At 35.7% G+C, this 14,359-nt stretch overlaps 1 protein-coding gene across 1 annotated transcript; it reads left to right on the forward strand.

The window, feature by feature from the left end:
- The first annotated feature begins 537 nt into the window (after positions 1 to 537).
- LOC145586491 (SCY1-like protein 2 A) lies at positions 538 to 13,900 on the forward strand. Its single transcript, XM_081643336.1, has 14 exons — positions 538 to 1,350; positions 1,481 to 1,585; positions 3,855 to 3,965; positions 4,117 to 4,299; positions 4,934 to 5,060; positions 6,416 to 6,477; positions 6,568 to 6,654; positions 6,781 to 6,867; positions 7,629 to 7,742; positions 10,834 to 10,962; positions 11,219 to 11,281; positions 12,027 to 12,188; positions 12,306 to 12,424; positions 12,535 to 13,900. The coding sequence occupies exons 1-14, from the start codon at positions 853 to 855 to the stop codon at positions 13,448 to 13,450; spliced, it is 2,763 nt and encodes a 920-aa protein (XP_081499462.1). The 5' UTR covers positions 538 to 852; the 3' UTR covers positions 13,451 to 13,900.
- Positions 13,901 to 14,359: the final 459 nt, after the last annotated feature.

A 14,359-nucleotide genomic window follows, 5' to 3' on the forward strand; every position in this document is an offset into this window, starting at 1 on the left:
AGTTATACTTCGTACTGTATATAATTAGATATTACGGAGTAATTAAAAGTATAAAAATATTGATATTATGAAACTTTATATTAATATCTATTTCGTATCTAACAACATATTTAATGATAAAATTTGTAATTAATATGTCACCAAACTTTTAATTTTGGTTAAAATATTGTACTCCTCCCGCCTCTAAATAACATTCCTACATTTATTCTCTCTATTATATGAGGAATAAATGTTAGAAGTAGGAATGTAATCTAGGAAAGGAAGGAGTAATTTTTTACTATGTACTTTCTCCCCCTTAAAAAAAAAAAAAATAAAATAAAAGAAACACGGGAAATATATACTTCATGTAACATCTACGTTGTTATATCCCAAAAATACCAAATTGGGCCATCATATAATTCCCATAATAGAATATTCAATTAAACATTAGGCCACCTTCAAATTCCTTCATCCATCCAATATTTGGTTGTACTGTCGGGCGTCGGCGCCTCACCTTTCCCACGTGCCTTCAGCTACGTCATCCCAACCAATTAAACCCCCAAAAACAATGTCCAAATAAAAAGATAAATAAAATTAAAAAAACATTTAATAATAAAAAAAAAAAGCTGAAGTGGACAAAGAGATGCCACCAATCTTCCAACATCAACAACAAATCACCTCTTTCAACCTCCATTAATTTCCCCCAAACTTCCTTCCGTCGTACAAGCCACCGTACACGGCGGAGCTACAAATTTCTCTGATCAACCAAATCAATCGATCCAATCAACAATTAACAATCGAATAATTATTATTATCATCAACTCAGCAATTCAATTCGAATTTCTTAGTGATCGATTGATTGATTGTTCAACAATGGCGTTAAACATGAAAACCCTAACACAAGCATTAGCGAAAACAGCAGCAGTAATCGAGAAAACGGTATCAACAACCGTACAAGAAGTTACAGGTCCAAAACCCTTACAAGATTACGAATTAGTTGATCCGATTGGATCAGCAGGTCCTGCTCTTGCTTGGAAATTGTACTCTGCGAAACCTCGTGGATCTTCTACTGTTGGGTCGCAGTATTCCGCAGTTTGTGTTTGGTTGCTTGATAAGAGGGCGCTTACTGAGGCTCGAACCCGGGCCGGGTTATCGAAGGCGGCCGAGGATTCGTTTTTGGATGTTTTGAGGAATGATGCCGGTAGGTTGGTGAGAATTCGGCATCCTGGCGTTGTGCATGTGGTGCAGGCGCTTGATGAGACTAAGAATGCAATGGCATTTGTGACTGAGCCGCTTTTTGCTTCTGTTGCTAATGTTCTTGGGGATTTGCATAATGTTGGGAATGTTTCTAAGGAGCTTAAAAGTGCTATGGTATGGTAAAAGGTTTTTAATTTATTAGTGTTGATTGATGTTTTTTTTTTATTGTTGGGAGTTGAATTGTGATTTAATTTTTGGTTTTTTGATGTAGTTTTTGTACATGTTTGTTTGGGGAATTGTGTAGGAGATGGGGTTGCTGGAAGTCAAACATGGGTTGCTTCAAGTTGCAGAATCATTGGACTTTCTTCATAATAATGCTCGGCTTGTTCACAGAGCGATTTCTCCTGAGGTTAGTTGCTCTTCTTATCAACTTTCTTTCGTGTTCGACAATGGTAATATTTTGTGATGATCAGTTGCGATGTGTAACCAGTATGTTGTCATATCGATTACTTCGATGAAGTGAAAGTTATGTTTGTTTATATCATTATGTGTTGCACAAGGGGTTTGCTGATTGTTGAAGTAGTGGAAGTTTTTTTTTGTAATGGAGTGTTTAGTGATGGTAAGAAAATTGAGATGACCACCTTTAAGAAGCAACGAATATTGTGTTATATTGTTTTAAATTAGTTGCTGGCTAGTTGTTGAACAATTAGGAAATACATTTCCTAGTGACTTGCAACTGTGGGATTAACCTAAATGGTCGAACACCTGAAGAGACAATTTTTATTACCTGTTATTGTAGCTGATGGATAGAGAGTATCTAGATGTTCAGTCTGAGAGGAAAATTTAATATCTCGAGTGAGTGGATTTTTTTTTTTTCTCAGTACTATATTAGGGGTTTCATAATTACTATATCATCCTTCTGATGCACTCATTTTCTCTCACCATACCATGTCCCTTGAATCCACCTATAATTGCTAGAGATGTGTTTGGTTTGATATATATATATATATATATATATATATATATATATATATATATATATATATATATATATATATATATATATATATATATATATATATATATATATATAACATTTCTGAACTATGTATGACATGAATGGGTAGTTTTTAATCAGTCAAGAGATCTTTTTGTTGCTTTCGTGTCATATGCTTTGTGTGTGGTATGATTGAAAGTCGTATGCTTTCCATTCTGAACTTGTGAAACTCCTATAGTCCTATGGCTTTAGCACATTGATTTAAGGTTGCGGAGAGAGTGTGGGCTTGGCTTCCTTCTTGATGCCATCTCAGCATCTGCATTTTTCTATGTTGCTTCTGGCTGTAAGTAGGCTAAATTTATGTGTTCCACATGTTTGGCGTTTCTGGTGGATGAAACTAAAGATGGGGTTAATGCCATTTTGGAGCAATGGAGGCAAAGGTTGGAATCTAGAGGGTTTAAGCTAAGTTGGAGTAAGACCGAATATTTGGTATGCCGCTTTGGTACACAGAGGGGGACAAACGATAATGTAGTGAATTTGGACGGACAGGATTTGACCATGAGTGAGTGTGTTAATTATCTTGGATCGATCATCCAGACATTGATCAAGACGTGACCCACAAGATTAAGTCGGGGTGGCTTAAATGGAGAGCGACCACGGGAGTGTTATGTGACTGAAACATTCCTTTACAGTTGAAGGGGAAATTCTATAGGACTGCCATAAGACCAAGTGTTGCTTTATGGTACCACATGTTGAGCTACTAAGAAGGAGCACATTAAAAAGATGGAAGTACGGAAATGCGTATGTTAAGATTGATTTGCGGGAACACTCTAAGAGATAAAATTAGAAATGAAGTTATTCGCAAGAAAGTGAATGTTGCAGGCATTGCAGAGAAACTAAGGGAAATTCGCTTGCATTGGTTTGGGCATGTAAAACGGAGACCCTAAGGTACTCCGGTACGAAGAGTGAAAGAGTGAGATCATGGAGAGCTTAAAAGAGGTGGAGGGAGACCGAAAATGACTTGGTTGGAAGGAATTAGGAAGGATATGAAGCAAATGGTTTTGCATGAGGATGAGGTATTTGATCGTAGGGGATGGAGGGAGGAAGATTTTTGTGGATGAATATACGGAATAATCACTTTTGGTTCATGTAGTCGACTACTCATGGGATTAAGGCTTTGATTGACATGTTTAGCGTTTCTGTTCTGAATAAATGATAGAACATGTTGGAGTAGGGTTCCCGTTGGGTTGTTTTTTCAGATTGAGTGGTGTTCGTGTGCATTTGACCTGATGTTTCTTTTCTTAATGGATATTCTGGAAATTACTTCGTCTGATCTTTTGTTTGATTGACACCCTGTCTAATTTCTATAGGACTTCTCATCTCTTCTACCTGTCGTTAATTTCTCTTTTGATTTGGAGTTCATTTCACATATACTGATATCTGGAAAAGGTTATCCTAAATATTGATGGTTTATGATTGAATTCCTTGGATGCCGTTAAATAAGTTAGATTACATACCAGGCCTTTTAGTAAAATACACTTAAGGTCAAATTATTATAGGAGACCAAAACTTGTTGCAATCTGTTATGGGCAGATCTTATTTTTGTTTCCTTTTTTTTTTAGATGAAAGAGTTATTATCTTATCAACCTTTGTCATGTTCTAAAGCTGTTTACTGTTGCAGAGTGTGTTAATTACTGCTAGTGGAGCCTGGAAGCTTGGTGGTTTTGGTTTTGCAGTTTCCACTGATCAGGCATCTGGAGCTTCATTAAGTGCACAGGCATTCCACTATGCTGTAAGTTATTCTTTTGCCTCTATTGACGTGTTGAAATCTAAACATTTTTCTTTTGAAAGATCACAGATGTAATATCTTTGGCTAAATTTTTTTGGCTATGCATACCCCATTTTGTGCTAAGAACACTTACCTTTAATGGGTTGACTTGCAGGAATATGACGAGGAGGATTCTATACTTCCGCTCCAACCCTCTCTTAACTATACTGCCCCTGAGCTGGTTCGCAGTAAAGAATCTTCAGGTGGTTGTTCGTCAGATATATTCAGTTTTGGATGCCTTGCCTATCACTTGATTGCTCGTAAGCCTTTATTGGACTGCCACAACAATGTCAAGATGGTATCTCATTAAATTGTAACTTGAGATATGAAATATTGATGTTTTTTTTTGTTCCTGTGTTCTGACTTTTTATGACCAACAAAGTTATAATTTTTATGCATTCATTGATGGATTAATCTTGTTTAGTAAGGTAGTTTAAGAGTCATCCCCTACTATATCTCAAATTCCTCTGTACCTTTGCTGGATAGTTCCCTTTAATTTATACTTCATACTTTTTGAGTAGGGGATGGAGGTAGGAAGGTGTAGGAGCTGATAAAAGAGAATAGAAGCAAGAACCAAGAATTTTACTTACAACCTTAAATTTTGTTGTTGCTTTTCTTCTGTCTTTGCTTGAAGCTCTGAAACATCTGTTATTGAGGAGTACCTATTTTTGCACTTATAGATTTGAATTGTATTCGACCAGTTTTTTCTTTACATATGGTTTTTGCATATTATTCACCTGTGTCATTTAGATATTTTAGACATTTGGGCAGATAATTCGATCAAAGATGCCCTCTGATGGATCTTTATTTAGACCACTTCTTAATTAATTAATTTATTTCTTCTCGGGCCATTTTTCCCATGTATTGGAATTGCTTTGATCAATGATGTGTAGTATGTCTATCATTCTAAATAGTTGGTTCTTTTTTGACAGTACATGAATACGCTGAACTATTTAACTAGTGAAACATTCTCATCCATCCCAGCAGAGTTGGTTCCTGACCTACAAAGGATGCTTTCATCTAATGAGTCTATGAGGCCTTCGGCTATGGATTTTACAGGTACTGGGTGTACTCCTTTTATTGGATTATTAGTCCTGGTTTATGCTTTCTTTTTTTTTTTTTTTTTTTGGCTCCTTAACTGCTTGCGCAAAGATTCTACTGCTTACTTTTCTATTTACGAGGTATATTAGCCAAAAATTTGTTTCAAATCACAAGTCAGTCTACATTACCACAACAGTTAAATATTTGTTGTTCCTTTTTAGGATGTCCATAAAAGGGGTTTAAAAATCGTTCTGTTACTTAAATTAGAATTACTTGACTCATGTGAATTGGATCCCTCCACTAACTCTCTTTCTTAGTCATTCTTAACCCATCCTACTAAATTCCTTAATATGCATGCCAAAGCTTAACAGGAAGATTTTTCATGGATGGAGGGAGTAGCTGAAAACTAGTATTTTTATAGTAGTTTTGCTTTCTACGTATTTCAAAAGTTTTACTCTTCCATTGATTTTCGGTAGTCTAGTGAATTTTATCTTGTCAGGCTTTGTCAAAGATATGATTTTAAATAATAGGCTTTCCATTATATGTAATAATGATATGTGCTTAGCTCTCGTAATTTGTTGAAGACCAAACTTAGATTCATTTTTCTCTTTGGGGCAGGACTCTTGCATAAGTTCTCATTAAGTGCTGTATATACTTGTTAGATAGTTATATGCTTTATTGATATTCCCCTTGGCTACAGAAGATTGCACCAGTCCTTTTTGGCTTTTCTGTTGAAGATTGTGCTATCTCTGTATTATGTAGCAGGTGCTCCACAACTTCCTCTCTACTTTATCCCCTGTATGCAAAGTGAAAGAAATTTTTACTCACTCAAAACAACTTCTAATGTGAAATGAGGGGCTATAATAGACCAAGATTTTTGAGATGGAAGTTAAAAGGAGATGAAGATTTAGATGATACTCTGGAATATAGATGTACTAGACAGAAAATTAATATTTTGGAATACAACAAATTTGGGAAATGGATAATTGATTTAATGCTGATGTAATTAAATCATCAACAATGGTGCTACGATTCCAGGTCTTCAATCTCTTTCTCACAGCTACCTCGCTGAATTATAATGCAATAGTAGTGGTGTCCTTTCCCCTAGGCTAGTCTATTACTTGGGAATGGGGCATTATTTTAAGGATGGGAGGGAGTAAATGATAAAAATGTCATAATAAATGGAAAATCCATGACAGTCTAGAATGTTTTTATAATTTTATCTGAGCTGTCTCGTAATGGGATAGAGCATTTTGTTTCTTGTAGTTAAAATGTTGATTTTGCTTGAAGTGTCATAATGAGTGTCCAAATTGTCATATTGTTAATGTTATTGAGAATTAATGGAAGTTATTTATCTTTCAAATCTATTGGAGGTTCATCTTTCTTTCGAGATGATACAAGATTGCGGGCGCTTCGCTTCTTGGACCACTTGCTTGTAAGAATCATCTGTTTTCCCCTCAGTTTTGCAGGTTCACCTTAATTGCCTTAATAAGATTATTGATAAAATAAATGGTTTGTTTTGCAGGAGCGAGATAACATGCAGAAGACTGAGTTTTTGAAAGCATTGTCGGATATGTGGAAGGACTTTGACTCAAGAGTGTTGCGGTATAAGGTTTGACTTTCTTTACTGCTGCATTTAAGCTTTTCAGATTTCACAGATTGCTGACATCCAGCTGAGCTTCCCATGCTATGTAAATCCTTTAGAATCTGATATACCTTTTTACTCTGCTCTGTGCAGGTTCTTCCACCTCTTTGTGCTGAACTTCGCAATGTCGTAATACAATCAATGATATTGCCGATGGTCCTTATGATAGCTGAGTCTCAGGTACAGACATTATTGCTTGACTGGTTGGTTTAATCACAATTGATCTAGATTGTTGCCATTGTTTTGCCTTGTTCAGTTCTATCAGTTCTGCAATCTTTGAGCAAGTTTTGACCTTGTAATCTATCTATATATATACTAAAATAACAACCGCTGATGTCATCATTGCCTATGTGTCACTTTTTTATTTAATTTTTTCCCTCCAAAATGCAAAGATTATGTCATATTTTTTTTCCTTTTTAAGCTACCCTATTTAACATAGCTTTGAAAATCTATTCCATTTGAATTTTTAAATTTTAAATTTTGGGATTTCTACACATATTATGCTATTTAGTTATTTACAAGTTGTTGACAATAGTTAATAATATAATTTAATTGAAATTTCTTAATTAAATATGAAAATTATGCACTTTCGGGAATTGTATATTCATATTTAATTAGAAATTAGTTAGGAAAAATGAGGAAGTTATTTTATTTCAGTACGTGTTAAAAGTCTATAATTCATTTCTTATTTTAAAACAGTGCATCACACGGGATTAATCTAGTGCTATAATAATTATGTGATAGGTGTTGTGGTGGTATCTGTATGGCGGATACCAGCGAGTATCTGAACTTTTAAGTGACTTTTGATGTATGCTTCTATCTTTATGGGTTTTCTTTGCTGATTTGTTGAGCAATGAGAGGGTACTTATTTTCTATTACTGCTCTTCTCCATGTTTTCTAACTGGAATACCACACATATAATGAGTTCAACTTTTATGCAGGACAAACAAGAATTTGGGCTATCAACCTTGCCAGCTCTTGTCCCAGTCTTAAGTTCTGCTTCTGGTGATACACTGTTGCTGCTAGTGAAGCATGCTGAACTGATCATAAACAAGGTGATACAGCTAGCCTAATTTATTTGTTGATCCTTTTGCTTCCTTCTCCTGCTATCAAGATGCCTATGATTGGTAGTTTTCATATGCTCCTCGATATCCCTTGGCAAGTTATATGAAATTCTGTGCTTCTCTTTGAATCAAAGGAGGCACGGATGGGTTAGTCTGGCCAAAAGCTACCCTGGTGTTACAAAGTTGAAGCATAGCCGTATAGTTAGCAACTTAGCAATTGCCAGTCTTTACTTTGTTGCACTATTAGACAACTGTATGCTATCTCACAACGGATCTCCACCATAGAGTGACTAGGGAAATAAAATTGCTGCTGATTTTAATACGTTCTAGCATGCTGGTGGTTTTTTCAGTATAGAATATGCAGTTTGGGAATTGGAAGTGGGATTTCGGATGGAGAATTTTATGATTCCAAGTCTTGTGTAAGGCATATCAAAGTCGGGGGTACATTAGTTTGATATATGTCCATTAGTGGCAATTTTGGTCATATTGGCTGAGTGGCTTATTCCCTGCCCATTTGCTTATTTCCTGTCTATTTTGGTCAAATTGTGAGTTTAAACCCATTTATTGAGGGCATTTTGGAAGTAAAAATTGGAGTTGCTGGGGGGAGTGGGAATGGGAAATTGTAATTTTTTTTCCCCTAGTAAATTATTTTCACATGATTTGTGTGCTACTATAGATTGGAATAAGGACGAGTTATTATAGATTGGAATAAGCGGTCTTAAAGTTTATCGTTATTTGTATATTTATTTAAAAAAGGACTGGGGGGATTCAGAAGAAGAATTAGGCTAAGGCCCTGTTCTAATTCAATTGATTCTATAGGAATCTAAATTATTTTAACTTATTGAAACTTCTAATATACCTAATGTTACTAACCAAAACTGAATTTTACTGGTAAATAAAATTTATTTTTACTGATGGAACTTATTTTTATTGATTGAAACTTATTGTTACCAATTGAAAATTATTACAGTATAACTGATTGCAATTTATTTTTATTGAGCTTTTTTTTATAATAAATTAAGCCAGTTAAGGTAAAGATTTTAAGAGAGCAGGGCCTAATTTGTGAGGGCACCTTGTCCTCTTGCTGTATTCTTCGTTCTGAGCTGTAATAATAGATATGTTTTTGTAAAAATTTAGCTCTTATGTATCCTTGTTAATAGCATATTTCTCAAGGGGAGAGAATGTCACTTGTGAGACTTTTTTATTTTTAATCCCCCTCTTGCTTTCTCCCTGTAATCTATTGTCTGCATCAGTAGCAGCAACCTCTAAATCCATCATACCATAACCCATGAACCGTCTACGTTGATGTGGTTGAAAATAATAGAGAAGGAGCAGTTAATTTGGCAGTACCCAATTCCTGGCTTAACATTATTATCCTTTCTCTTATTTGGGTAACATGATGGTGGGTTATTCTCAATCGCATATACCTCTTTTCATGCACATTCCATGAATAAAACTTTGGAGCAGTAATTTTGGAAACTCATTGCCAATTTTCTATCATGAATTCCTATGAATCCAACATCCCTTATTTTATGTTTAATTCCTTGAAGCATACGTGAAGCTGATGCAAATTAAGATTTTGATAGTTAAATTGCCATTCCCGCAATTTTGTTCTCATGTAACAAGTGTCCCTTTTTAGCTTTTTGGGTGAAATAGCTCTTTGTACTTTGAATTAGGCTGCAAAGTTGTGAAAGAGAGTATGCCATATCAGTATAATTGCATTATCACAAGCAGTAATTATAACTTGGTGTAGCTCATGCATTTCAGAGCATATTAGAATTCAGATTATAATAAAAATTAGGTAGCACCCAAGCCATGCTTTGCTTTATTTTTAACTGTTTTTTGCTCCTAATTTAAAGCTTATTTCAATGGATGTTTATTTATTTACTATTATTATTTTTTGTATATTCTTAATGCCCCAGACTCATGTTTACATCCCAAAGCAAGTCATTTCATTAATTATGCTATGATTAGGGGGTAACTTTCGGAGGGAAACCTGCTTTTGTGTCTTTGGATTTAGTATATTATATATAGATGGGTACTCTCTCTTTACAGTGCTTTTGTCTTAAATTTCAGTCATTTAAAAGTACTTCCTTTCCCTTAACTGTTTTCACAATAGGATTTGGCACAAATTTGAAGGCTAGAGGTGAGACTCGTGGGAATTTGAAATATTTGGGCTGGATAGTGGGGGGAAGGTGGCATTCTTCAGATGAGAAGTATAGCTTTATTTGAAATGGTGTCCATTAGGGTAATATGATGAGGGGGCATAATCAAAGTGCTTGTAAACTAATATAATTGTAGTGACTTACGACTTTCAAGTAGTGATTTACATGATGCTCTAATGAATTAGTAGCCATGCATTTCTGTGCCAAATCTCAAGGGTATCGGATCAGAAAGGGAGTATTACCCAGGAAGAGAAATGAGGAAGGACATGTTACGTAGAGGAATTGAACAAATTTTTACCTTTAGAATTGAAAAACATGGATGAAGTATACGTAGGATCATCTAGAAATAGGTTAGTTCAAAAACAATGATTAAGAGGTCTCAGAGCCAAATCTTGTCCTAGCAGCGTAAGTTGGTGTGTATCTTTGCACAGTGTGATCTTAAGCTTTTGGGCGTTTGGATGTCATTCCCTGTTAAGTAGATGTAAGTTATTGTATGTCAATGTCTTCTTTGACATTAAAGCAAGTTATACATGCCTAGGATGTTCAGGAACTAGTGGTGTTTGTGGTATCATTGCTCTCTTTCATTTTATTTATTTTTTGGTTGTGTGGAGCATGTGACTTCTATTCTTGTATGATTTTGCTAATATAGGCCCTTATATGTGAACTTAAGGGCCACATAGATCTGAATGCATTTATTGTGTGGATAATTACTGTTCATTTAGGACTATTGAAGGCCTGGATAACGAAATTTGCGTACATGCCTGGGATTATGATTTATTTTTCCTGATGCTGTCTTGCTGTAATAACTGTCGTCTGATTTTCGGCATTTACTTTAGTTATGTGAATTATTATGTGCTTAGACTTTATGCCTGCCACTGACCTTCCGGTTTTTTTTTTTTTTTTCAAAAACCATTCAGAGTAATCACGAAGATCTAGTCTCACGTGTTCTTCCCATGCTTGTTCGTGCTTATGATGACACTGATCCCCGCATACAAGAGGAAGTTCTGAAAAGGACACTTTCTCTGACAAAGCTTCTGGATCCTCAGGTTTGACTCTCAAGGATTTTTTTTTTTTTTTTTTTTTGGGAGATGATTTTAAATGGGAAAAGGTTAAAGATTTCTATGAGAGGATAGGCATTTTGCTATGTGATAGATTTATTAGCTTGTGGGGCACTTTCTTTAATAGGCTTTTCTCTCCGGGATAAGTGGGCTAATAGATTATTTTTATGTACCTAAGAATTATATTGTATTTTGGTTGCTTAGCATACCTCTTATAATGTTTTCCTGCTTCTCATCGGTACAGTTAGTGAAGCAAGCGATAGTTACTCGTGTACATGGCCTGGCTCTCAAGACTACTGTTGCTGCTGTAAGTAACTTCATCTTCTATTCTTCTCCTCTATATATGTGGTTTATTGTGTCAGTATCTTATTGTGCTTTAGATGACATTAGTAGATGCTGGAGTGTCAAAAGATTGGCAGTATTTTAGTACTAGTCATAAGATGACATGCTGTGGCAGCTAATAGGAGTATTAATTGTTGCTAATTGGCATATAGTGGAATGGAAAGATTAGCGTGAAATACACGGACTCTTTGCAATGTGAGCTTACTCTTTGTTTTATCATAGAAGACATCATATCGCTTAGAAGGGCTCTGTAATCATTTGAAATCATCAATAGCACACTGACAAAATCAGTTTCTCGTCCATCCTGCTGGGGACATAAGTTCCATTAAGTGCCCTGAGACTTCTTATAATAATTGTTAACATGTTGAACAGGTGTATTTGCTTTAATAGGAAATGATCTCCTACCTCCGTTTTTTTTTTAGTTGCAACTTTGGGGTATTATTTGAGAGATAAAATATTCCAAAGTTGCAACTAAAAAAAATCGGAGGTAGTATATAGAAGTTTTTTGGGGCAATAATTTCACTGAAACCAGTAGAGATTAAACATTGGCGTATGAATTTGTATGTAGTACAGCTTAGCTTGATAACCTCCAACATCCAGTTGATGTGAGATATTTTGTTAAATTGTTTTCTCATGTCTCCAGCATCTGTTGTGATTTCATCTCTGGATTTTGTGCAGTTATATTTGCTAAATTTGCTTCTGATGGGCAGGTGAGAGTGAATGCTTTGCTATGCTTAGGGGAGTTGATTCATACGCTCGATAAAAATTCTGTCATAGAAATATTACAAACTATTCAACGTTGCACAGCTGTTGACCGTTCTCAGCCAACTCTTATGTGTACTCTTTCGGTTGCTAACTCTATCTTGAAACAGGTATGAAATCAGTATTATTGTCATTCTGAAGATGCTTTATGCTTACTATTAAATCCATATTAGAAGTTGGAACTAATTCTTATCTCTGGCTTCCTTCTGGCTATCTTCATTCTTTAGTACGGAACAGAGTTTGTGGCAGAACATGTTCTCCCTCTACTCATCCCTCTTTTAGTCGCTCAGCAATTGAATGTCCAGCAGTTTGCAAAATATATGGCCTTTGTCAAGGACGTTTTAAGGTAAATTTATTATGTGCTTCTTTAATGCATATTGCTATTTACACTTTATAGAGATGGCCAATGGGAGCAAAGATTCTCATTTGGTTTATCTGGGATTGGTCTAATAACAGGAAAATAGAGGAGAAAAGAGGAGTATCTGTGTCTGACTCTGGCATTCATGAGGTTAAATCATCTCCTGCACTAGGATCTATGACGACACCACCTAAAGAAATGAATGGGACACTGTCTGCCACAGCTGTGAAGAAGGGGCAATCATGGGATGAAGACTGGCCTGTCACAAAGAAATCGGACACATCTAGCCAATTTTATCCAACAAATATATCATCTTCAATGAAGCCTGTTGATGAGAATTGTTTGACGAATGGTGTATCCATGCAATCCCATTCATCTGTGTTACCTTCTGTTTCTGATTCACAACTGATGAATTCTTGCCCGTCTATTGATATTGAGTGGCCACCTCGTACAGCTGGTGTAACCTCTCTAAGTAATAATGAGATGCAAAATCAGGGAGCATCTAATGCAGGTTTTGATGAAATTGACCCTTTTGCTGACTGGCCCCCTAGACCTACTGGTTCTGGAATTTCAAACGACGGAATTTCAGGACTATCCACTAACAAGCTTGGTTCCAGCTATAGCACAGGCTCTTCAAACAGCACAACTCCCCAGAACATCAATTTCTCAAGCTGGGCTTCTGGTACTCCAAGTTCTATTGAGCCATCAAAACAATATCAGGGAGTTTCAGGATTGAACTGCTTGGCTTTTGATAACGGGCTAGGATATGGGCAGCCATTAGGTGCTCTGAAACAAAATCATGGCACTTCTAATTCAGGGAATTCGAAAGATCTTGGTTCCATTTTCTCATCTCCCAAAACTGACCATAATGCCCTTAGACTGGCTCCACCACCCTCCACTGCTGTTGGTAGAGGGAGGGGTAGAGGCAGAGGAGCTCATGGTCATTCTTCTGGCATGGCTACTGGTACACGTAAGCCAGCTTCTGAGCAGCCGCCACTTATGGATTTGCTATAAAAGGATGTATCCATGGTTCATATGTAATGAACAGGGTAATGTCAAAGATAACAAGTTGAGGATTAGTGATGCCGATGGGTATACATATGCCTGGATATCAAGTCAGTGCTTCGATGATGATTTTCGGATTCATACAGCTGGGAAATTGTGCGAGCCAGGCAGCCATGGAATGATGATATATGCTTGTTGCTTCCATTGTATCACTTGTAGAATTTTGTAACGAAAATCTTACATATTTAATTTGTGCCATTTGATTTCATTTTTTCCCTTTAGAATATTTTTTGGATGAACAGCCTTTGTACACATAATGACTTGCAACATCCTGAATTAGAAACGTAGTGAGATTTTTTTTTTTTTTTTTTTTTCTTTTTTGTATAAGAGAATGTTAAATAGTCTTGTAATAAACACATATTGATATTGTTACCACTTGGTTGAATGACACTACCAATTTATGTAGTGTGTTGCAAGTTCTGGCTAGATCCCGACCTTTCTACTCCTGAGTCTTAACACGTACGAAATTACGAATTATTATACGAAGTACCTACCATATGTGGGAGATGCCTATGATTAATCAGTTATTGATCTGGAAAAGAGAGAATATGTTTATTCAGAGAATGAGGGATAGCTCACGTAGTTAGAGCTTTTCTCTCAATTTTAAGAGATTGTGGGACCAATTCTCACCCCTGCCCTTTGTTTGTTTAGGGACGACAAGCTCAAAAATAGCGGTATTAAAATTCAATTGTTAAAATTATTACTTATTGATAATTAAAGATATTATTAGTCAAATTTTTGTATTGACATATGTGCATAAGTGAAATGTTTCACTTATTTAATTTTTTCTTTTAGCTTATAATGAGATGGAGATGAGATTATTGGTGGCCTTCACTATTGTTTAATACTCATTTTTTT

The sequence above is a fragment of the Chenopodium album genome, chromosome 16 (assembly GCF_948465745.1).
Source record: "Chenopodium album chromosome 16, dcCheAlbu1.1, whole genome shotgun sequence".
Taxonomy (NCBI): domain Eukaryota; kingdom Viridiplantae; phylum Streptophyta; class Magnoliopsida; order Caryophyllales; family Amaranthaceae; genus Chenopodium; species Chenopodium album.

Bases quoted from the DNA above. Each gene is read 5' to 3' on its own strand.
- LOC145586491 (XM_081643336.1), top strand. From the start codon at position 853: ATGGCGTTAAACATGAAAACCCTAACACAAGCATTAGCGAAAACAGCA. The intron at 5,061-6,415 runs GTACTGGGTGTA...AATCTATTGGAG, and splicing joins TTCGGCTATGGATTTTACAG to GTTCATCTTTCTTTCGAGAT. The intron at 10,963-11,218 runs GTTTGACTCTCA...TCATCGGTACAG, and splicing joins CAAAGCTTCTGGATCCTCAG to TTAGTGAAGCAAGCGATAGT.